Source organism: Berghia stephanieae, chromosome 3 (genome assembly GCF_034508935.2).
Source record: "Berghia stephanieae isolate SIO BIC M18660-M18661 chromosome 3, UCSD_Bste_1.3, whole genome shotgun sequence".
Classification (NCBI taxonomy): domain Eukaryota; kingdom Metazoa; phylum Mollusca; class Gastropoda; order Nudibranchia; family Aeolidiidae; genus Berghia; species Berghia stephanieae.
In genome coordinates, this window is record NC_088362.1 from 18424245 (window position 1) to 18447385 (window position 23141).

Below are 23141 nucleotides of genomic sequence, written 5' to 3' on the forward strand. Positions count from 1 at the left end.
AACAATGACGATCTTAATTCAATTGATAAGTCATAAATAGAAATCCCTGAGGTCTTATTGCGGTTTAATCTTCAGATTCAACCCAACATTAATCGTATCGGCATATAGATTTCCTTCCATTTTTGCTTTTCATTCAAGTTTTCTTCCTAAATTTTTTCTTTTTATCTTTCTAAGTGTGAAATAACCAAAGCCAAGGAATCTATCAAAGACTTTTACATTACTGGAGAAGGCAAGGATGTGGATATCAAATCTTTTTACTTTAGACTTAACTCCAAGTAAGGCTTTTCTACTTTTTAATAATTAATGCTTTCAAAATCTTGTTTGGCTATTGTTGCAATATATAAATTTTAAATTGAGCTTTTATATAGCGCAATATCCACTTAACGTGCTCAAATCGCTTTACAAGGGGTCCTGGTCAACAGCAACATTTAACATTAGGACCTTTAGCGATATTACAATTTCGACAAAGACAACGCTGTTAACGCCAGTACTCATTTTACACTGAGTACGGTGAGAGAATGTGAGTAAAGAGTCTTTTCCAAGACTCAACTATGCGCGAGGAGCTCGAACCAGGACCTTCGATCTAAAGCATTCATACACAAGACCATAGCCGCACGATACATGAAAGACAATTGCCATGTTTCTTAACATACAATATTTGTCAGTCTTTATAAAGACCGAAGAAATAAAAGAAGCTACCTAAGTTGAGAGCACCAAAGCATAGGTTATTATCTGACTTTAGGACATTAATTGATGAATGTTGGTTTCTTTTTTTGGTTAACAAATATTTAAAGCAGGCTTATAACACTTTTTGTTTTTGTTTTCATTTAATTGTAATTTATATCCTTTGCCCAGCTGGCTCTTTTTAAAAATCTGAACCTAATTGGGTCGTTCTGAGAGAGAGAGAGAGAGAGAGAGAGTATGTGTGATTCAAACATTTCAAGTAATCAAATGCAGCTTAACATTTAATCATCATTCCTAAATGGAAGTAGTGCTTACGAGTTCAATGACCGAAAGGATCTCATTTGTTTTGGGTATATATATTTTTTTAAAATTTATATTTATTTTATTTTCCTTTATTCTGTGCTTCAGAGCCCTTGAAGATTATCCAAAGATAGAAAAGATTTATGGAGAGTCAGTAAGTATCGGTTTAGTTTTCAGATAAGATTTAATTTTTTATTTTTGGTACTTCATGGTGTTCTTCAATGTCATTTGTATCCCTTCTCCACAAAACATGCTGTTAAGTGGTTTAGTGGTATAACACTCGCTTTCAAATTGGAAGGTCTTGGGTTTAAGTCCTGCTCTAAGCAGCGTATAGTTGAGTCCTTGGAAATGGCTCTTTAACGTTTTGGGCTCAAAACCCTTCTTCAGCCTACAACAAAAAACAATGAAAACATAAATTCAACGATTTGGTTTTTTAGTAATGTATTCATGTTTTCATTGGATTTTTGTTTTTTTTTGTTTTTTTGTTTTTTTTTTTTGGCTTAAGAGAGTTTTGAACCCAAAACGTTCTGTGTTTGGTATTTTGTTCTTTTTTTAAGTTGTCATATTCATTTTTGTTTATTACTTTTTACAGCCCACAGCCTCTAGCAGCTTAGTATCATCATTGCTTCCTAGAGTCTTTTTCAATATAATTGAAACTAAATGATGACTTGACTGGTATTAAATTTCAATCATCTCTGAGTAAAGTAGACCTTCAGAGCCATGGAGCTGGAGTTTATCCCGGTTTCTATGGCGTGAAATGGACAATAGCAATTGCTTGCTATCCTTTGGATAGGATGCTAATCTATCGCAAAGCACTTTCCACCAAATCTAACAAACTCAGCTACTCATTCACTGCTGGGTGGACGGGGAGGGGGTCAGGAAAAAAAATCTCGACTGCACCTAGATCGATTACAGTCCCATCCGTGTGAAGCGAGTGCTCTACCAACTGAGCTATCAGGACCCCCCTAATCATCTCTGAATAATGCTCATAAATTACGTGGCTCTTTATTTTGTTTTGTTTTGTTTTTCTTGTTTTTTTTCTTATTATTTTAAAAAATATTTTAATCTATTTATCTATATTTGTTATTATTATTATTATTATTATTATTATTATTATTATTATTATTATTATTATTATTATTATTATTATTATTGTTATTATTATCATTATTATTATTATTATTTATTATTATTATTATTATTATTATTATTATTATTATTTATTTTATTTTGGGGTTTTTTCTGTTCAATTAATAATTTCTTAAGCCACAAAAATGTGTAATTTAGGTTTTGTAATATTTGTTTTTTCAGTATGTCCATGAATCGTTGCTTGGTCTCAAATTCAGGATTTCTCCAGAAGCATTTTTCCAAGGTTGTCATTTTTATAATTTTCTGTTTATTTATTTATTTATATATTTATTATTATTATTTTTATTATTATTATTATTATTATTATTATTATTATTATTATTATTATTATTATTATTATTATTATTATTATTAATGTTATTATTATTATTATTATTATTATTATTATTATTATTATTATTATTATTATTATTATTATTATACAGGTTCAGACCCCACTATACCTCTGTTTTGTCGACTACAAAAAAGCTTTTGATAGAGTACGCCACGAAGAAATACTAAAACAACTGCACTCCATTGGCGCTGATGAGAAAGACCTCAGACTCATGCAAACATTATACTACACCCAGCAGGCATCTATCAAAATCGGAAACTCTACAGGAAATTCCATTCCTATTAAGAAAGGAGTCCGTCAAGGTTGTGTTGCCTCACCAGATCTGTTTAATCTATACCAAGAAACAATCATGTAGGGGCATAACTAATATGGAGGGAATAAAAGTAGGAGGTCACAACATAAATAATATAAGATACGCAGACGATACGGTACTCATTGCAACATCAGAAATCCAACTTCAAAAGATTGTCGACAAAGTGGTAGTAGATAGTGAAGCCAAGGGAATGGAAGTGAATATCACCAAAATGGAATGCATGGTAATACAGAAAAACCCCGAAAACAACAACACCTGCAATATAACGATTCACGGCGAGCAACTTACAAACGTAGAAAGTTTTAAATACCTAGGTTCAATAGTGACAACAGATGGAAGATGTAACCGAGACATACGAGCAAGAATAACTCAAGCCAAACAGGCCTTCATGGACCTCGGAAACATTTTGAAAAACAAACAGATTCCGAGTCTTGAAGTGCTACGTGTGGCCACTCTTGTTATACGGATGCGAAAGCTGGACTACAAATGCAGAAACACAAAAGAACATTGAAGCTTTTGAAATGTGGTGTTTGAGAAGGATGCAGAGAATATCGTATACTGCACACAAAATGAACGAAGAAGTGCTAAAACAAACATACCAACAAAGGAAACTAATGCCCTTAATAGTGGATCGACAACTATCCTTTTTCGGACACATAGTAAGGAAAGATAAGAATGAATACCTGTCAAGTTGTGGAAAAATACCTGGTAAACGCGCCCGGGGGAGACAAAGAAAAACACTCATAGACCAACTGAAGGGCTTCACCAACCTAACAATCCAAGAGCTGTTTGAAAAAGCAAGAGACAGGGAGGAATGGAGAGAGATAATTCATGCAGTATCCGAAGCCTGGACCAGGCATGGAACCTAGAAGAAGAAGAAGAATTATTATTATCATCATCATCATCATCACCAAATTCATTATTATTATTATTATTATTATTATTATTATTATTATTATTGTCATGTGCTTACTTATTTGTTTATTTTTTTAAAAAATTATCTGTTTATATATTTACTGTATGTAGGTTTTAGATACTTAGTACACTAACATTGAAAATTTGATATGCCCTTTGTTGCGTTTAAACTTATTACATTTTTTAAGTTACTGGTTGTTCGTTTTGTTTTATTTTTACATTTTGTTTTTGTTTTGTTTTTTTGGTGGTGGTGGGGGGGCGGGGAAGGTTGTCAATCATATTAGTCTACTCCAAAAATAATGATAGTAAAATTGTTTATAGTTTCATAAATGATCGGGCTTTGTTTGTTTTGTTTTTTGGGGGGTTTTTTGGGTTTTTTTTAAATTTTGTCCAATCTATCTTATTTAGTTAGTTCCCTTTGTTTTGTCTTGAGCTTTTATAATCATAGGTTATCTCTAGGTCTATAGTATTTTAATTATACCATCATTTTCGGGTGTTACCTTAATTTGTCACGAGCACTTCTTAAAACAAAATGAATGACGTCTCTTTGGATTATTATCTGATCAGTTTCTACTTGATGTTTATTTTATCCCCCCCCCCACCCCTCCTTTAGTGAACACAAAAGCCACAGAGAATTTGTACAGTATAATAGCGGAATGGTGTGAAGCGTCACAGTCTTCCACTGTCTTAGACATTTGCTGCGGCACAGGGACAATTGGCCTCTCCATGGCCAAGGTTTGTATTCCGTGACTTTATTGTCATCAGCTTTTCTGGGTGGGGTTCCTGACCTCCCATAGTGGGCAGGGAGGCACTCACTGTGTCTTCTATCTCCTTATATCTGTTTTCCAACATGCTTCCTGTCTTTGTCTTGGAATGAGATTACTTGGTTTTGTCCTGGCCCTGGCCAGAATCCTGGATGGGAGGGAAACAGTCAAACAGTCATTGTTTTGGGAGATGACATTTTTATCCTCGTAAATCATCTCTATGTTATGTATTATTATATTTTTTATTTTGAATGTATAATGTAAGCATTTGAGTGTCTTCCTCTTTGTTGGATCTTGTGCTTGTGTCTGGATGAGACTTATAGGTGATCTCAAACCAAGTACATTAGTGATATGCTCTTGGAATCTACATCCGATCCCTATTTTTTACCAGTTCCCCTTTGTCTTACTTTCTCTTGGGTGCTTTTATTGTAATTCTAGAACTTTAATATCCCATTTTCTTCCTTTTTTACTGGCGCTGATATAACCTAAATGTGTTGCAAGCGCCTAATACCCTTAAAAATAGACAAAAACAATTGATTAGTTTTTGGAATTCTTCCATTATTTTTCTGGGCAGTTGTTACTTCGTGTAATAGTGTTTTCATAATCTGACACATTGCTGATGATGTGTTTAGTTTGAAGATCTGAAAACGTGTGTTTGAAAAGGTGCCAGAGAAATCAAGAAAGATCAGTCTGGAACGTCCAGGGTTCAAATCCTGCTATGAGCAATACATAGTTGAGTCCTTGGAAAGGGCACTTACAATCTCTCGGTGTACTTAGGTGTGAAATGAGTATCTGGCCATTAACATCAGTGTGTTTGTTGGGGAAAAAAAATGCTAACATTGCCTAATAGGCATCATGTCTCGTCCTACATGCTAAGTATTACTGTTGGCTAGGGACCCAATGTAAAGCACTTTGAGCATGTTTAGTGGATAGTATGCTTTATAAATGCTCGCGTTAAAAAAATTTGGAGTGAAAATGAATGCTTTCATTGTAAATGTTGAGAAAGCTTTGTTTTTTTGGTCTTAGGTTTTCAAACATTCATGAAAATGAAAACAGGGTTTTTTTGTTGTTTGTTTTTTTTGGGGTTTTTTTGGGGTTTTTTTAATTAACGATCTACAGTATGATAAAAGGTTGAAATACAGTCTACTCTGCTTAATCACACACCCTGGGGAGTTTGGGTTAGTGTGTCAATTAAGCGGAGAAGCTAAAAATAGCATCTAAGCACCGGTTTTCATGTGAAATTCATGTAGGATCTTCCACTCTGAGTTTTCTACGGGCTTGGGATCATTATGTTCAAGAAATGGCCTCATTAAAGGGCGGGGGGGGGGGGGGGGGGGGAGGTTTTTTTTTTTTGCTTTTTGCTTTATTTTTTTCTTTTCTTTTTTATGTTTTATCGGCAACAAAATGTGGCATCATGGTTTGTAAGAATAATAATCGTGGAGCATTGATTGTTCTCTATTCTATGCAAGCTATTTGTAAACTGGTCTTCAATCTTGCCAAATTAGATCATCCGTCAAGCATTCTTCTTAGATGAAGCGACATAATTTGTCCTCTATGTCAAGTTTTTCAGTGTTTGTCAGCGTTACTATCATCTGTTGACAGTTAAAACTTCACACCCACATACAACACACACACACACACATTTATTGTTACTCTTATAACTTATAGCTTTTTTTTCTCCAATCAAGATGAAATAAAAGTGTAGATTAAATGGAGAAGGTGTGGGATTAAGCAGAGTGATTATTTAGAAAAAATTATGTTTTTCTGGAATGTGTATTGTATAAACGGAGTGTGTGATTAACCAATGTGCAATTAAACGGAGTTGACTGTATTTAAATTTCCCAAGTTTTAGGTATCGTAAACTTCAAGGTGATTTGATACAAACGTTTAAACAAAAACATGACTTTGACGATGTCGATGCATCAAATTTTAAAATTCATTCTAATATGATATTTGTTAGAGGAGATTTCGAGGGGTGCCTGCGCAAAGGCCGTAACGTCAAAAATTTCAATTTTTCGTTTTTTACATAAATCAACTTGGTTTGGAGTAAGGTTTATTTCTACAAAAAAAAATATGCAAAAATATTAATTAATTAATTTTTATTAATTAAAACCCGAACACCGTAACGTTTTTAGACAAATAATGTGACTGCCCAAAAGCCGTAGCTTGAAATACGGCTATAAGATTCTTTAAACAGTGCCTATCAGCCACTGCCCAAAAGCCTTAACAGTAACTACCGTTTTACCGCCTGACGAAAAGGTGGAAATGCAAAGGTAAAGTTGACTGCCCAAAAACAGTATCTAGCAATAAGGCGTTTGGGCAGGCATAGAATTATGCCACCGTGGTTACGATGGCGAGCTCAATGGCCTTGACTGACTTTACGGTCTTAGAGCAGTGAAAAAGATGGGGTTGGAAATGAGAGTTAGATCAACTGGAAGACCGTAATGTGACATTGTATAAGATTCTACAATGACTTTGATGCAATATTGTGTTACAATCTTGTAAAATTCGACTTTTAACGTTCAAGATTGATGGTGAAAGACAATTGGGTAACACTTAATCCAAGTCTTGAAATTCCCTACCTGCCAGTATCAATTACAGGATAAGACATCACAACTTAAGGGATGGGTCAAGCTCTGGATTATGAGACGGTTTTTTTTCCTTTGGCCACCAATGAACTTGATAAGTCTAACTATTACTTGATTGAATCTGCGTTTTGATGATTAAGGAAAGCAATCCTGATCATTGCTCTGAAATGTAATTTTCACCTCGTATGCATAGATCTCATCATAGGGAAAGAGAGAGAGAGAGAGAGAGAGAGAGAGAGAGAGAGAGAGAGGAGGCAGAGAGTGAGAGTTAGAAAGGAGAAAAAGAGAGAGAGAGAAGAGAAAGAGTGAGAGAGATTTAGTGAGAGAGGAGAACGCGAGAGTGAGAGATAAAGAGTTAGTGAGAGAGAAGAGAGAAAGAAAGAAAGAGAGAGAGAGAGAGAGAGAGAGAGAGAGAGAGGAGGAGTAGTGGTAGCGTATGGCTGCAACTCCAAATTCATTTCCTCAACCCATCTTGGGAAGTCTTCCTCCGCCCTAAGAACTTTTTCATAGCCACCTACAGTTCTCGTTACTGGACAGTGGAGGACGCTGTGATTGCTGGTCTCTGGAGCTGCCCGGCACTTTCACAGGCATCACTGTTGCCACTTTTCCATCTGCACATATTTGATGCAGTTCTGTCATGTCCTGTTAAGGCGATTTGAGAAAACCCAGTATTTCCTGGCATTTTGGAATGCAGACATTCTTTTGATGGGATCTTTTATGATGTATCCTCCTTTTGGTGTTTCCCTGTTCCACATTTCTCTCCAGTTCTCTTTCACTCTGAAGTCTACCATTTTTGTTAAGTGGAAAGGTCTTCTTGATTTGAATGGTTGTTGTTGAAGGTGCTCCCTTTATGATTATTTGTATAGGAGTGTTATCCGTGGCTTCATCAATTCTTGCATATATCCTTTGATTAACGTCTTGTCTAAGACTTGGCGATGCAATGCCGCTCAGTGTTGGGAGCCACTGAGTTGGAGTTGACTTGAGACATCCTGTTATTATTCTCATTGATTCTCTTCATCGGATGTCAGTGCGGCTTACATGTGGGCTCCTCATCCAAAAGGCATTCTCACACATAGTAGCACAGTGCCAAAGCAGACATTCTCAGTACCTGTGGTGAGGCTCCCCAGGTGGTAGTTGTGAGTTTTCTCAGCAGGCTGTTTCTTCTTGCGATTCTCTTTGCAGTTCCCTCAATGTTTTCGGTAATCAGCTGTCTGTCAAATGTTAGGTATTTAGGATTGGGGTTTGAAGGTAGTATTGAGTTACCAACTATGATTTTCAATTCCTTTGTTGCTTCTCGATTATTCAAGTGGAAGATTATGGATACTGATTTGGTGGTGTTCAGTTTTAGGTACCACCTATCCAAGTATTGTTTCAGGCGGGAGGTGTCTTTGAGTTAAACTTCTTCAATCTCTTTACAGTTTTTCGATTGATAGGCTAAGGCCCAGTCGTCAAGGCATCCAAGTTTGAGTACTTGGAAGTTTGGCATGTCAGAGATATAAATATTGAAGAAAGTTGTGTTAAAACTGAACCTTGTGGTGCCCTGTTTTTAATTTTTGATATTTTGCTTTTGTTTCCCCCAATATGACATGACATTGTCTTGTCCAGTCATGGTAGACAGCAGTTTAAGCGTCTTTCAACAGGGAATCATTTTTGAAAGTTTTAACATCGTCCGCCTATCCAAACAGATTCGTGGGCTGCAGTTATAAGTCTATTAGGACTGCACCAGTTTTCTGGGCTTTTTTCTCTCTCAAAGCCTGCTTCAATGTATGAGGTCAGTGCAAGGACCTGTTCACGTCTGATTCTTTGTAGTCTAAAGCCCTCTTGTTCTGGTGGTATGCAGGGATTTACAAATGGGTTGATTCACTCTAGTACAATTCTTTCCAGGAGCTTGTATAAGCAACAAAGTAAAGATATTGGTCTGTAGCTGGATGGTTCAGTCATTGGTTTGTCTGGATTTAATATGGCTATTACTTTGGCATGTTTCCAAATTTGTGGATATGTGCCCTTGTCCATGATGTCTGTCATAGTATTTGCCAGCCAGTTTATTGTTTCTGGTTCAAAGTTAGTAATCATGTCGTGTTATAACTCATTAATGCCTGCAGTTTTGCCATTTTTCAGAGAGAGAGAGAGAGAGAGAGAGAGAGAGGAGAGAGAGAGAGAGAGAGAGAGAGAGAGAGAGAGACGAGACGAGAAAGAGAGGAGAGAGTGAGGGAGGAAACAGATAGAGGGAGTTAGTGAGAGAGGAGAAAGAGAGAGGGAGTTTGTGATAAGGAGAGAGAGAGAGAGAGAGAGAGAGAGAGAGAGAGAGAGACGAGAAAGAGAGGAGAGAGTGAGGGAGGAAACAGAGAGAGGGAGTTAGTGAGAGAGGAGAAAGAGAGAGAGAATTTGTGATAAGGAGAGAGAGAGAGAGAGAGATCGTGAGAGAGAAGAAAGAAAGAAAGAAAAGAGAGAGAGAGAGAGAGTCAGTGAGAGAGGAGAAAGAGAGAGAGAGAGAGAAAGAGACTTTGGAGAGAGAGAGAGAGATAGAGAGTTCGTGAGAGAGAAGAAAGAAAGAAAGAGAGAGAGTTAATGAGAGAAGAGAAAGAGAGAGTCAGTGAGAGAGGAGAAAGAGAGAAAGAGAGATTGTTTGTGGAAGAGGAGAAAGAGAGAGAGAGAGAGAGAGAGAGTCTGTTAGTGAGAGAGGAGACAGAGATAGGGAGTGAGAGATGAGAAAGAGAGAGTTAGTGAATAAGGAGAAAGAAAGAGAGAGAGAGAGAGAGAATGAAAGAGAGAGATAAAGATAGAGAGAGAGAGGTTGTAAGTGGGAGAGGAGAAAGATAAAGAGAGAGAGAGTTAGTGAGAGAGGAGACAAATGGAGAGAGAGATAGATAGAGAGAGAGAGAGAGTTGTTGAGTCCCTCTATGGACGAATTACGATTTTTTGCATCAGAATGAATATTTACTATAATTTTTTAAGTCAAAAATGTGTTCAGAGCTCTGTTATTTTCTTTATTTTCTCAGTGTTACGGTGTCATTTCGTACTCTTTAAACAAAGTACATCAGTCAATCACTCCTGCCCAAACACCGTATCGCAAGTTACTGTGTTATGGCAGGCCAGAATTACGCTTAGTTGTGGTTTTTATTGCACCGTATCACTAGTTACAGCTTTTGAGCAGAATGTGTTCAGGGTAATTTCTCTTGACAGCTCTGTCTTATTCCCGGTTACGGCTTTTGGGCTGCCAAACCTCCACCTGAGAACGGGATAGGCGGCATGCACTATGCAAGTAACATGATATACAGTAAACGGGCAGAGCGATACTGTGGCATTTTTCAAAAAATGTCCCTGCACAAAAGCCGTAATGAAAATAGCTACGTAAAATGCGTCGTTTTATTAAAAATGACAATCTAAAAGTGACCGGGGTCCTGACAATCAAGCAGACTATATAATCACGGTTGTATTGGTATAAAAATCATCACGATAGTCTTTTGTTAACTATATAAATTCCATCCGCAAAGTTTTGATTTGCTCTCCTGAAAAATCAACGAAACCATCGTTACGGCTTTTGCGCAGGCACCCCTCGATTTGTACTACCAAATGTAATCTTAGTCTGAACAACAACAAAAATCATTAATCAAACAGTCCAGACCTGGAATTGTATAATTCTTGAAACAAAAAGGTATGTTCTCTTTATTATGATATATTTATTTTAAGACTTGTTTTGGGGTTTTTTTTGACTGAACATATAATGACTATTGTCTTAATCATTTAACACTATAAAATGTATACATTGATTAGTTAGTGTTTGTAATCATTCACTTGTCTCTATATCAAAGGTACAAGAAGGATTTAATTCTCGATATTACTTGTTTTCTCCTCCAGAAAGTGAAGCAAGTTATTGGAGTTGAAATGTGTAAGTCAGCAGTGGATGACGCCAAACAGAATGCAACCCTCAATGGTATACTTTTAGTTATGCTTCATGCTATTGTCTTTGACGTTGTATTTGTTAGTTTGCTTACTGTGAGTGGTTGGTAATGAGATTGTAAGATTATGCATTGATTTTTTTTATATCATCATAATCATCATCATCATTGCAATCATCATAATGATCATTATCATCGTCATTGTCACTGGTCAGCACTATCATCATCATTATCACCGTTGTTGTTGCTGGTCATCATTATCATCATTATCATCATCACCATCATCATCATAATCATTGCCATTGTCATCGGTCATCATTATCATCAACAACATTATCCTTGCCATCAAATCATCGCCATTGTCATCTGTCATCATTATCATCAACATTATCCTTGCCATCATCATCCTCATCATCATCATTATCATCGCCTTTGTCATTGGTCATCATCATCTTCATCATCATCATCATCACTATCATTATGATCCATTCTTCTGATTTATAGTAACGATTTAAAGGGTAAAGATCATATAAAAAGCAAAACCATTTCAACCTTCTCCCCTCCCACCCTGTCTTTTACCTATTCCTTTGAAGACATAACCAACGCAATGTACTACTGCTCCAAAGTGGAAGATGTCATTGATAAAGTTCTCGCATCTGCATTTAAAGCCTCCACATCATCATCACCATCACCATCTTCCCCCTCACAATGTCTGACTGCATCACAAGTAGATTCAACAACAATAGAAAATGACATCATAGCAGTGGTAGATCCCCCAAGAGCTGGCCTACGTATGTATCCAATTGTTTCACAAACTAAAAAACATTCTCTTTGGGAGGGATCTTTGACCTCCAATGGTGGGCAGGAGGTCACTTGCTATATGTATCCAACTGTTTCAGAATCTAAAAACCATTCTCTCTGGGTGGGATCTTTGACCCCCCAATGGTGGGGAGGAGGCCACTTACTAAATGTATCCAATTGTTTCACAATCTAAAAACCATTTTCTCTGGGTGGGATCTTTGACCCCCAATGGTGGGCAGGAGGTCTCATTGGGTGAGATCTTTGACCTCCAACGGTGGGCAGGAGGTCACTTGCTTTAGCTTCTATCCCCCCTATATCTGTTCTCTGTGGGGCTGATTGAATCGGGTGACAGGCAAATACTTAATACTTGTGCTGTACAGCATGCCATTCAGACTAGAGCTTCCTTTTGGCTTGAGAGAAATTTTGCCTCATCTGGACAGATAATATGTTAAAATTTTTCAATCACTGGAGCCCAAATTTCACAAGCTTCACCACCGGCAAGAAGCTCTTTTGAAGTTCCTTCATGTCCAACTTCATGAAACCCTAAGTTGTTCGTCAGTCTGTGAATAAACTATCAAAATTTCAAATTGATAACACTCGTCAGCACATCCCCTCCTGAGTGATACATTATGGGACGGATACCAGAAAATTGTTGGAAGGACTGTAGAGTAAGGAAGTTTTATAAGAAGTCCTGAACACCCTGTATTTTGTTATTGTGATTTTGGGGGAAACCTATCATTTTTTAGTATTGACTGAATAATAGAGCACGTCTTGACTGACCCTGCATTACATTTAGGTATAGCCTGTGACATTTCGTTGGGTATACGTAGTTTTTAGTCAGTCCATCACGATAGCTTGAGCAGAGCAGAGACATGTTAGGTCCTCTCTAAGACTCACAAAAGTCATACCTGTTTGGTAGAAAGTCACTTGTCTTCGAGATTAATATTAACATTGAATATTAAACACTAGTGAAATTTCTTATGTTTGAAGGCTCTATTTATGGTGTGTCTCCATGATGTTTTGGGGTTTTAATTATAGTTACTCTATAGTATAATTTGATTTATGATATGAGATCATCATCTGTGAATTTTCATGAGCATGATGCGCTCATAATATTATTGATAATCAGAATAAATAGTAGGATATTTTTATATTGTGCTTTGAAACATAAAGATAACAGATATTCAAATGAATTGGCTCTTCGTTGTACACATTTACGTGGGCCAGGGTTGGCAGCACTGAACTTCTACAGTTCTGTTTCGCTTTCACCATCTTCGCTGCAAGATTGACGCATAAGCTACCAAAATATTTATACCTCAGTGTGTGGTCAATATGCAAATGAAGTACAAAAATAAACAATGATCCATTTACATGTACGTGTATGTCCATGCAATTGTTTTTCACACCTCATATTAACAATATGCCTTAATAATAATAATAATAATAATAATAATAATAATAATAATGCTGAAAACTTATATAGCGCTATAACTCAGCGACGCCTTGTGCTGTCCCAGGTCTTTTGAGTTTTGTGTGACAGAAAAAGGTTATTTATAGTTGCTACATAAGAAAAATCCTGGTCATCAAAGATTTCTTTACATTTAGATGTCAATGTTATTCAAAACCATTCTAGTTAAATGACTGTCCTGATTACATTTTTATCTCTTTGGTGAATGATATTTTTACATTTAGAATATTTATTTTACGTCAATTTTCCCATGCCAGAGGTATCCGGATTACCTGCTTGCTGTTCAGCTATTCAACTATGCGAATTTTAATGTTCTACAGTAATACATGTTTCATGCAGAAACAAAATCCAATCATTTAATCATGCGTCATTGTAAAGGGATTATGTCTTGGAAATATCATGGAAATTTTTAGGTTGAAATTTGAATACCACAACGCTGCATGAAATATCATCACTCATTACCATTGCAACCACTACTACTACTACTACTACTACTACTACTACTACTACTACTACTACTACTACTACTACTACTACTACTATTATTATAAATACTACTACTACTACTACTATTACTACTACTACTACTACTACAACTACTACTACTACTACAACTACTACTACTGCTACTACTACTATTATAAATACTACTACTACTACTACTACTACTACTACTACTACTACTACTACTACTACTACTACTACTACTACTACTACTACTATTACTACTACTACTACTACTACTACTACTACTATATTTACTACTACTACTACTACTACTACAACTACTACTACTACTACAACTACTACTACTACAACTACTACTACTACTACTACTACTACTCTACTATACTACTACTACTACTACTACTACTACTACTACTACTACTACTACTACTACTACTACTACTATACTACTACTACTACTCTACTACTACTACTACTACTACTACTACTACTACTACTACTACTACTACTACTACTACTATATACTCACTACTACTACTACTACTACTACTATTATTATTATTATTATTATCATTATTATTAGTAGTAGTAGTAGTAGTAGTACTACAAGATTGATGGTGTCGTCTCTCATTAAGAAATTGTTGTTTTCAGGAAGGTCATATTATATATATTAAAACAAAGTCTTCAAGACAAGCTCCTATCTCATGATTAATATAAAGTTCAGAATGGTGCATAACTTCTCTTTCGCTGTTATGTCCCACAACAACACCCTAGGAGTGTGACTAGTATTCACCTCTGCCAAATCACTAACTCAGCTTGATACTATTATGATCTTGTCAAGGTAAACCAAATAACAATAATTGAATTTACTGTCAAAATGTTCAGAATTGAATCCCAAAAATATTATTTTCAATTTAAGAAACTTCGCTCATTTTTCCTTATCAAAGGAAATTGATTCAGTTCAAAATTACAACTTAAAGCTTAAGATTCTTGTTCAGAGTCATTCTTCATCATAATATGAAACCAGTGAAGTCAGTGAACTCAGATCTGCCTACTTTTTAAAATTTTTAATCCGCAATTTTTAGGAGATAAAGATTGTAGCCGTTAACTTTAAAATTCAACAATTTACCCTCGCAGGGATTAAATACCACTTTAAAAAATCCTTAGAATCATCAACTTTCATTTCCAATAAGTTTTAATGACAGAAATGCTCATGAAGTTCTGAAATTGGAGCCGAAATTTTGTAATTTTACAAACTTTTCATAGTGGTAGGGAGGTCAGTGAACCACAGAAAAGGTGTTGCCGTCTAAAAGGGCCTTATAGTATCAACTAAAAGACTTCTTTGAGACACTCATTTCCTCCACAATATTTCAGGAGACATAATTTCTACAGGTTTTCAATGAAAATGACACTTTTCTTTTGAAAATTTTAATTATTAATAGCCTAAGACGATATTTATATAACTCAAATCGTTGACAAGAGAATTGCTGAAAAATTTTGCACCCTTAGATTTTATGTAGATTAATCCTCCTCTTTTGAAACTCTGTTCACAGATAAAAGTGTTATCAAGGTGCTGAGAAAAAGTGAAGAAATTAAGAGACTGGTTTATGTTTCCTGCAACCCTGAAAATGCAATGGATAACTTTGTGGAGTAAGAGACATTTTATCTTTCTTTTTTTCTCTTTTTTTTTTTTTTTTAATTATTCCATGGTAGTTCAAACAGATGTTGTCTATAAGCAGACTGAATATAGCCACCCACCAGGCTGGGTCTCTTGATTTTTTAATGATGGGAAGATATATATATATATATATATATATATATATATATATATATATATATTAGATTCTCATAATAGTTGAAGGGGAAGATGGGAAGATATATATATATATAGATTCTCATAATAGTTGAAGCGTTCGACAAATGGATGATGCCAAGTCTTCAAAGATAGATCATCATCAAGCCCTACTGCAACCTCCTCGTGGTGTCGAACGGTAACAGGTCAAGCTGGCCAACTGCAGAGGGCGACAAGAATAGGCAATGGCAAACCATTCTTGTAACTTTGCCGAGTTAACTGCATGAATAAGTCCAAAAAGTTAAACGGTGACAGCGTAAAGGGGAGCATGTTTTCACGGAAGACTGCTGCCTCGCTCGGTTGGGAGCGTGATGTTCGTCAGGTCACACCGAACCGTCAGCCAGTTACTAGGCGAAATAAATTTAACAAATGTGACAAAACCAAAATTGGGACATGGAATGTCAGGACCTGTGCCCAAAAAGGAAAACTAAACAACATTCTGAAAGAAATGAAACGGCTCCAAATAAATATTCTTGGCCTGGCAGAGATGAGATGGAAAGAGCAGGGAACCATGTCAAAACAAGAAAACAACATGACATATAAGATCATATGGAGTGGTGGAACCTCTTTCCAAAAAGGAGTAGGGATGATCTTAGACCAAAAATCAACCAAATTTTACAAAGGGCACGTAGCAATCTCAGACAGAGTTTTGCTGGTTAAGCTAAGAGGACCTGTAGTTGACACCAATATTATTCAAGTTTATGCACCAACAGAAGAGGCGACAGATGCAGATATGACAGAGTTTTACCATTCACTAGACAAAGCAAAACGAATGTGTAAATCACAAGAAGTCCTTATGGTAATGGGGGACCTAAATGCTAAGATTGGCAGAGGCAGAGATGGTGACATAATCGGACCACATGGACTCGGAGACAGAAATGAACGAGGAAACATCTGGGCAGATTGGTGTAGAACAAATAAATTAATGATTTCAAACACCTGGTTTCAACAACACCCAAGAAGAACCTGGACATGGCAATCACCAGGGGACAGAGCAAGGAACCAGATAGACTTTATAGCAGTATCATCAAGATTCAGAAATGGCATATTAAATTGCAAAACCTACCCAGGCGCCGATGTAGACAGTGACCATGTCCCAGTTGTTTGTACAGTAAGGATAAAGTTTAAAGCTATTCAGAGAACAGCTGGTAGAATAAAGAGGGATTACAGGTTATGCAAAGACAATGGCATACAAACAAAAATGAGAGAAGAATTTGAAAATGCACTCATGATACAAAGCCAAAGTGAACCTGATAACGAAAAATGTGAAAAACAATTTGATATATTCCAAAAGTGTGTCAAAGCAACTGCAGAAAAGCATTTACCAATAGCTCAAATAAACAGCAAAAAGGAATGGATGACAAATGAAATTCTAAACCTATTTGAAGAAAGACGAAAATGCAACAGAGGGTCTGCAGAATACCAAACATTGAACAACCACATTAAATCCAAATGCATCGAGGCACACGAGAACTATCTAGACTGGAAATGCTGCGAAATCGAAAGAGAATACAAACCCAACCCCCAACAAGCTCTTCTTCTTCTAGGTTCCATGCCTGGTCCAGGCTTCGGATACTGCATGAATTATCTCTCTCCATTCCTCCCTGTCTCTTGCCTTTTCAAACAGCTCTTGGATTGTTAGGCTGGTGAAGCCCTTCAGTTGGTCTATGAGTGTTTTTCTTTGTCTCCCCCGGGCGCGTTTACCAGGTATTTTTCCACAACTTGCCAGGTATTCATTCTTATCTTTCCTTACTATGTGTCCGAAAAAGGATAGTTGTCGATCCACTATTAAGGGCATTAGTTTCCTTTGTTGGTATGTTTGTTTTAGCACTTCTTCGTTCGTTTTGTGTGCAGTATACGATATTCTCTGCATCCTTCTCAAGCACCACATTTCAAAAGCTTCAATGTTCTTTTGTGTTTCTGCATTTGTAGTCCAGCTTTCGCATCCGTATAACAAGATTGGCCACACGTAGCACTTCAAGACTCGGAATCTAATCCGAACGACATCTGTTTGTTTTTCAAAATGTTTCCCAGGTCCATGAAGGCCTGTTTGGCTTGAGTTATTCTTGCTCGTATGTCTCGGTTACATCTTCCATCTGTTGTCACTATTGAACCTAGGTATTTAAAACTTTCTACGTTGGTAAGTTGCTCGCCGTGAATCGTTATATTGCAGGTGTTGTTGTTTTCGGGGTTTTTCTGTATTACCATGCATTCCGTTTTGGTGATATTCACTTCCATTCCCTTGGCTTCACTATCTACTACCACTTTGTCAACAATCTTTTGAAGTTGGATTTCTGATGTTGCAATGAGTACCGTATCGTCTGCGTATCTTATATTATTTATGTTGTGACCTCCCACTTTTATTCCCTCCATATTATTTATGCCCCTCATGATTGTTTCTTGGTATAGATTAAACAGATCTGGTGAGGCAACACACCCTTGACGGACTCCTTTCTTAATAGGAATGGAATTTCCTGTAGAGTTTCCGATTTTGATAGATGCCTGCTGGGTGTAGTATAATGTTTGCATGAGTCTGAGGTCTTTCTCATCAGCGCCAATGGAGTGCAGTTGTTTTAGTATTTCTTCGTGGCGTACTCTATCAAAAGCTTTTTTGTAGTCGACAAAACAGAGGTATAGTGGGGTCTGAACCTGTATAGCTCTTTCACTTAAAACACGGAGGAGGTATATTGCGTTCCTTGTCCCTCTGTCAGGTTGGAATCCATATTGTTCTTCTGCGATTTCGGGGTTAATCTTATTCCTTAGCCTGTTGATAATTATACGCAACAGTATTTTGTTGATGTGGCTTATTAAACTTATAGTTCTAAAATTTTCGCATCTGACTGCACCTGCTTTCTTTGGTATTGCTATGAAAATAGAGTTACAGAGATCTTCTGGAATTTTCCCAGTATTGTATATATTGTTGAATAATATGTGAAGTTCATCAATTGCTAGATCTCCTAGGCTTTTTAATACCTCTACAGATATTTCATCAGGGCCTGTTGCTTTACCATCCCTCATTCGTTCCATGGCATGTTCAATTTCACTTTTGGTGATGTTTGGTCCGCTTAATGGTTCTTTGAATTTCAGTGGTGGTTCATTTCTATTTGGATCATTGTACAGTTCGCCTATGTATTCTACCCATCGGCTTTCTATATGTTGTTCTTCAAATAGCAGTTCCCCTTGTTTGTTTTGGATACAACTTCCTGCTGCTTTGCTTTTCCTTTTCCCTGATAGTTCTTTTATTCTTTGGTGAGCTTGTTGGGGGTTGGGTTTGTATTCTCTTTCGATTTCGCAGCATTTCCAGTCTAGATAGTTCTCGTGTGCCTCGATGCATTTGGATTTAATGTGGTTGTTCAATGTTTGGTATTCTGCAGACCCTCTGTTGCATTTTCGTCTTTCTTCAAATAGGTTTAGAATTTCATTTGTCATCCATTCCTTTTTGCTGTTTATTTGAGCTATTGGTAAATGCTTTTCTGCAGTCCAACAAGCTCACCAAAGAATAAAAGAACTATCAGGGAAAAGGAAAAGCAAAGCAGCAGGAAGTTGTATCCAAAACAAACAAGGGGAACTGCTATTTGAAGAACAACATATAGAAAGCCGATGGGTAGAATACATAGGCGAACTGTACAATGATCCAAATAGAAATGAACCACCACTGAAATTCAAAGAACCATTAAGCGGACCAAACATCACCAAAAGTGAAATTGAACATGCCATGGAACGAATGAGGGATGGTAAAGCAACAGGCCCTGATGAAATATCTGTAGAGGTATTAAAAAGCCTAGGAGATCTAGCAATTGATGAACTTCACATATTATTCAACAATATATACAATACTGGGAAAATTCCAGAAGATCTCTGTAACTCTATTTTCATAGCAATACCAAAGAAAGCAGGTGCAGTCAGATGCGAAAATTTTAGAACTATAAGTTTAATAAGCCACATCAACAAAATACTGTTGCGTATAATTATCAACAGGCTAAGGAATAAGATTAACCCCGAAATCGCAGAAGAACAATATGGATTCCAACCTGACAGAGGGACAAGGAACGCAATATACCTCCTCCGTGTTTTAAGTGAAAGAGCTATACAGGTTCAGACCCCACTATACCTCTGTTTTGTCGACTACAAAAAAGCTTTTGATAGAGTACGCCACGAAGAAATACTAAAACAACTGCACTCCATTGGCGCTGATGAGAAAGACCTCAGACTCATGCAAAATTATACTACACCCAGCAGGCATCTATCAAAATCGGAAACTCTACAGGAAATTCCATTCCTATTAAGAAAGGAGTCCGTCAAGGGTGTGTTGCCTCACCAGATCTGTTTAATCTATACCAAGAAACAATCATGAGGGGCATAAATAATATGGAGGGAATAAAAGTGGGAGGTCACAACATAAATAATATAAGATACGCAGACGATACGGTACTCATTGCAACATCAGAAATCCAACTTCAAAAGATTGTTGACAAAGTGGTAGTAGATAGTGAAGCCAAGGGAATGGAAGTGAATATCACCAAAACGGAATGCATGGTAATACAGAAAAACCCCGAAAACAACAACACCTGCAATATAACGATTCACGGCGAGCAACTTACCAACGTAGAAAGTTTTAAATACCTAGGTTCAATAGTGACAACAGATGGAAGATGTAACCGAGACATACGAGCAAGAATAGCTCAAGCCAAACAGGCCTTCATGGACCTGGGAAACATTTTGAAAAACAAACAGATGTCGTTCGGGATTAGATTCCGAGTCTTGAAGTGCTACGTGTGGCCAATCTTGTTATACGGATGCGAAAGCTGGACTACAAATGCAGAAATACAAAAGAACATTGAAGCTTTTGAAATGTGGTGCTTGAGAAGGATGCAGAGAATATCGTATACTGCACACAAAACGAACGAAGAAGTGCTAAAACAAACATACCAACAAAGGAAACTAATGCCCTTAATAGTGGATCGACAACTATCCTTTTTCGGACACATAGTAAGGAAAGATAAGAATGAATACCTGGCAAGTTGTGGAAAAATACCTGGTAAACGCGCCCGGGGGAGACAAAGAAAAACACTCATAGACCAACTGAAGGGCTTCACCAGCCTAACAAGCCAAGAGCTGTTTGAAAAGGCAAGAGACAGGGAGGAATGGAGAGAGATAATTCATGCAGTATCCGAAGCCTGGACCAGGCATGGAACCTAGAAGAAGAAGAAGAATAGTTGAAGCATTATAGGTAAAAATGTGTGTGTGTATTTGTGTGCGTGTGTGTGTGTGTGCATGCAAGAGAAGAGAGAGTGAGAGAGAGAGAGAGAGAGAGAGAGAGAGAGAGAGAGAAAGCGAGCGACAATGAGATGAAGTAATGAGATCAAAACTAAATAAATCAAGAATAAGATAGGGGGACTAAATATTTCTGTTTTTAGAATGTTTCAGGTGCTGAACTCAAAACTTACATTAATGTCTTTGCTTGTCTTAGATGATGAAATGATGGGAAAGCATCACAAGCTCTGCTTAATTTCTATGAATAAACTAAAGCTATGCTGTTATGTGTGACTCTTTTTTGAGTATTCTAATTCAATTTCAAATCCCATATTTTTTCATTGTGCAATTTCAGTTTGATAAGACCAAGTTCAAGCAAACTGAGAGGTTGTCCTTTCTCTCTGGAGAAAGCCATTCCAGTAGATCTGTTCCCCGGTACAAGACACTGTGAAGTGGTGCTTCTCTTAACTAGATAACTCTTGTTCTATCAGTGATTTGGGTGGTGTGATGAATAATTGCCATGTTTACCAGATATGTAAATAAAACTTTTTTTCTAAAAGATCGAAGAGTGATGATTATTTGTTTAGTCATTCACGGTGGTCCAGAAGTTACAGTTACAGTTCCATTTTAAACTATGCTATCTTTTTTTGTAAAAATCATTACTACATTTGATTCTGAATGTTGATTAACCTTCAAACATCAATCCCCATGATCTAATTTTTAAAAATAAATGAATAAATTGATAAATATATAAATAGATGAATAAAAAAAAATGAATGAATAAATAAAAAATATAAGTAAATAAATAAATTAAATTAATAAACTTTATTCCTCCATACAGAAATTGGTTTTACAAACTTGAATTACAGGTATGAATAAATGAGCGTTATAAAATAGTATATTTACATCCTGATATAAAGCAATATAGTATATATAGTAAAAGGAAAGGTAATAATGAGCTCTATTTAGTTACTTTGTTGCTGAAGGCAGACCTTATGTCATCTAAGGTCTTACTTTTCCTTTATCATCTCCTTAGAAAAATCAGAATCTGCAAGAAAACTTGAAAGCCATACAAACTGCTAAACACACGAGAATCAGTGGAGCACCACAAAGAGAGCTTTGTCCTATTATTTCCCACCTACGTCAACAATCAGAAACTTTAAGAAAAGATGGAAGCCACACATAAACTGCTAAACGCCTCGATTTACATTTTTTTTTTTTTTAATTATGAAATAAAATTCCCTTTATCCAATCCAAAGGGGATTTTTTTCTTTAGTTTTGCTCGAAAGGAAGACTGGAATAACCCATGCATAAGCCGCAAAGTTGATCTAGGATAGGGAGACTTTTTCAAGGGCCACACGGCGCGACAGGTAGTCGAACTCTGTACCTTTAGGGTACGAAGCAAAGGCCATAGCGCTGAGCCACGCTGCACCATAATGTACTATTTAATAATGCACCATTTATGTACATCGAGTCACCCGGGCAGGCAGGTCGATAGAAGACAAACTGCCATCGTGGAAGTCTTCCTTTCTACTTGAACATAAGAGTTTTCTAAAAGAGAACGTCTTCTATTTTTATGCCATCCAGACATAAGCAAAGGATTCCGTTACGAAGGATACACTCAAATAATGAAAATTACAATACAATATATTCAAACTAAAAGCTATACTTATTACATAAAAGAGAGATGATTTACAAGGGGAAAAAATATCTTTAAAAATAGGAACTATACACTTAACTGCCTCCCTCTCAGCTAAGGATTACTGCCATGGCTGAGAAAAAAAATCGAGCAATCTCAATCCAGGATAAAGAGGAGAGCAATATGGAAAGGAAAACAGATATAAGGGGATAGATGGCATAACAATAATAGTAAATTTTCCCTTCATCACGGAAAGTCGAAAAACCCCTCCCACTGTAGGACGCTCTGTAATCAGCACCATGCACCAAGATGGGTGAGCCGTGCAGATTCTCGTCACTGAAAAAAAAAAAAACCATCATCTTTTGTCATTTGGCACTCCTCTACTCCCTCAATTTCATATCATTATTAACAATTATCAAGAGCATCTTCATGCAGAAAAGACTTTTGTGGCATCTTCTATCTCCGTGACAATTTCGATGGCTTGGTTGAACAAGAGCCCGTCCACCAAATAGAGGGTTGGGAGTCAAAATTGTTCTGTACAACTCGTGTTTATTTTTTTGAAAATTAGCACATAATTACTGGCTAATCTAAAAATTATAAAACTATCTTTTTACAGATTAAAAATAAAAGAGCCCCTTTTCCCAAACTTTAATTTTAAATTTAAAAAAAATGATCAATTTTGAAAATCTTTATGGGGATGGCATATTGATCGTT

The 23141-nt window shown here is 36.6% G+C and overlaps 1 protein-coding gene across 1 annotated transcript; it reads left to right on the top strand.

The window, feature by feature from the left end:
• The first annotated feature begins 15 nt into the window (after nucleotides 1-15).
• LOC144969484 (tRNA (uracil-5-)-methyltransferase homolog A-like) lies at nucleotides 16-21350 on the top strand. The gene is made up of 8 exons (XM_078908607.1): nucleotides 16-275; nucleotides 1093-1138; nucleotides 2296-2356; nucleotides 4309-4430; nucleotides 10906-10981; nucleotides 11540-11737; nucleotides 15237-15333; nucleotides 21144-21350. Exons 4-8 carry the CDS (start codon nucleotides 4422-4424, stop codon nucleotides 21262-21264), a joined length of 501 nt encoding a protein of 166 aa, XP_078764733.1. The 5' UTR covers nucleotides 16-275; nucleotides 1093-1138; nucleotides 2296-2356; nucleotides 4309-4421; the 3' UTR covers nucleotides 21265-21350.
• Nucleotides 21351-23141: the final 1791 nt, after the last annotated feature.

Coding starts and splice junctions, on each gene's coding strand:
- LOC144969484 (XM_078908607.1), top strand. Junction 10,982..11,539: donor ACAGAATGCAACCCTCAATG/GTATACTTTTAG, acceptor ATTCCTTTGAAG/ACATAACCAACGCAATGTAC. Junction 11,738..15,236: donor TCCCCCAAGAGCTGGCCTAC/GTATGTATCCAA, acceptor CTCTGTTCACAG/ATAAAAGTGTTATCAAGGTG.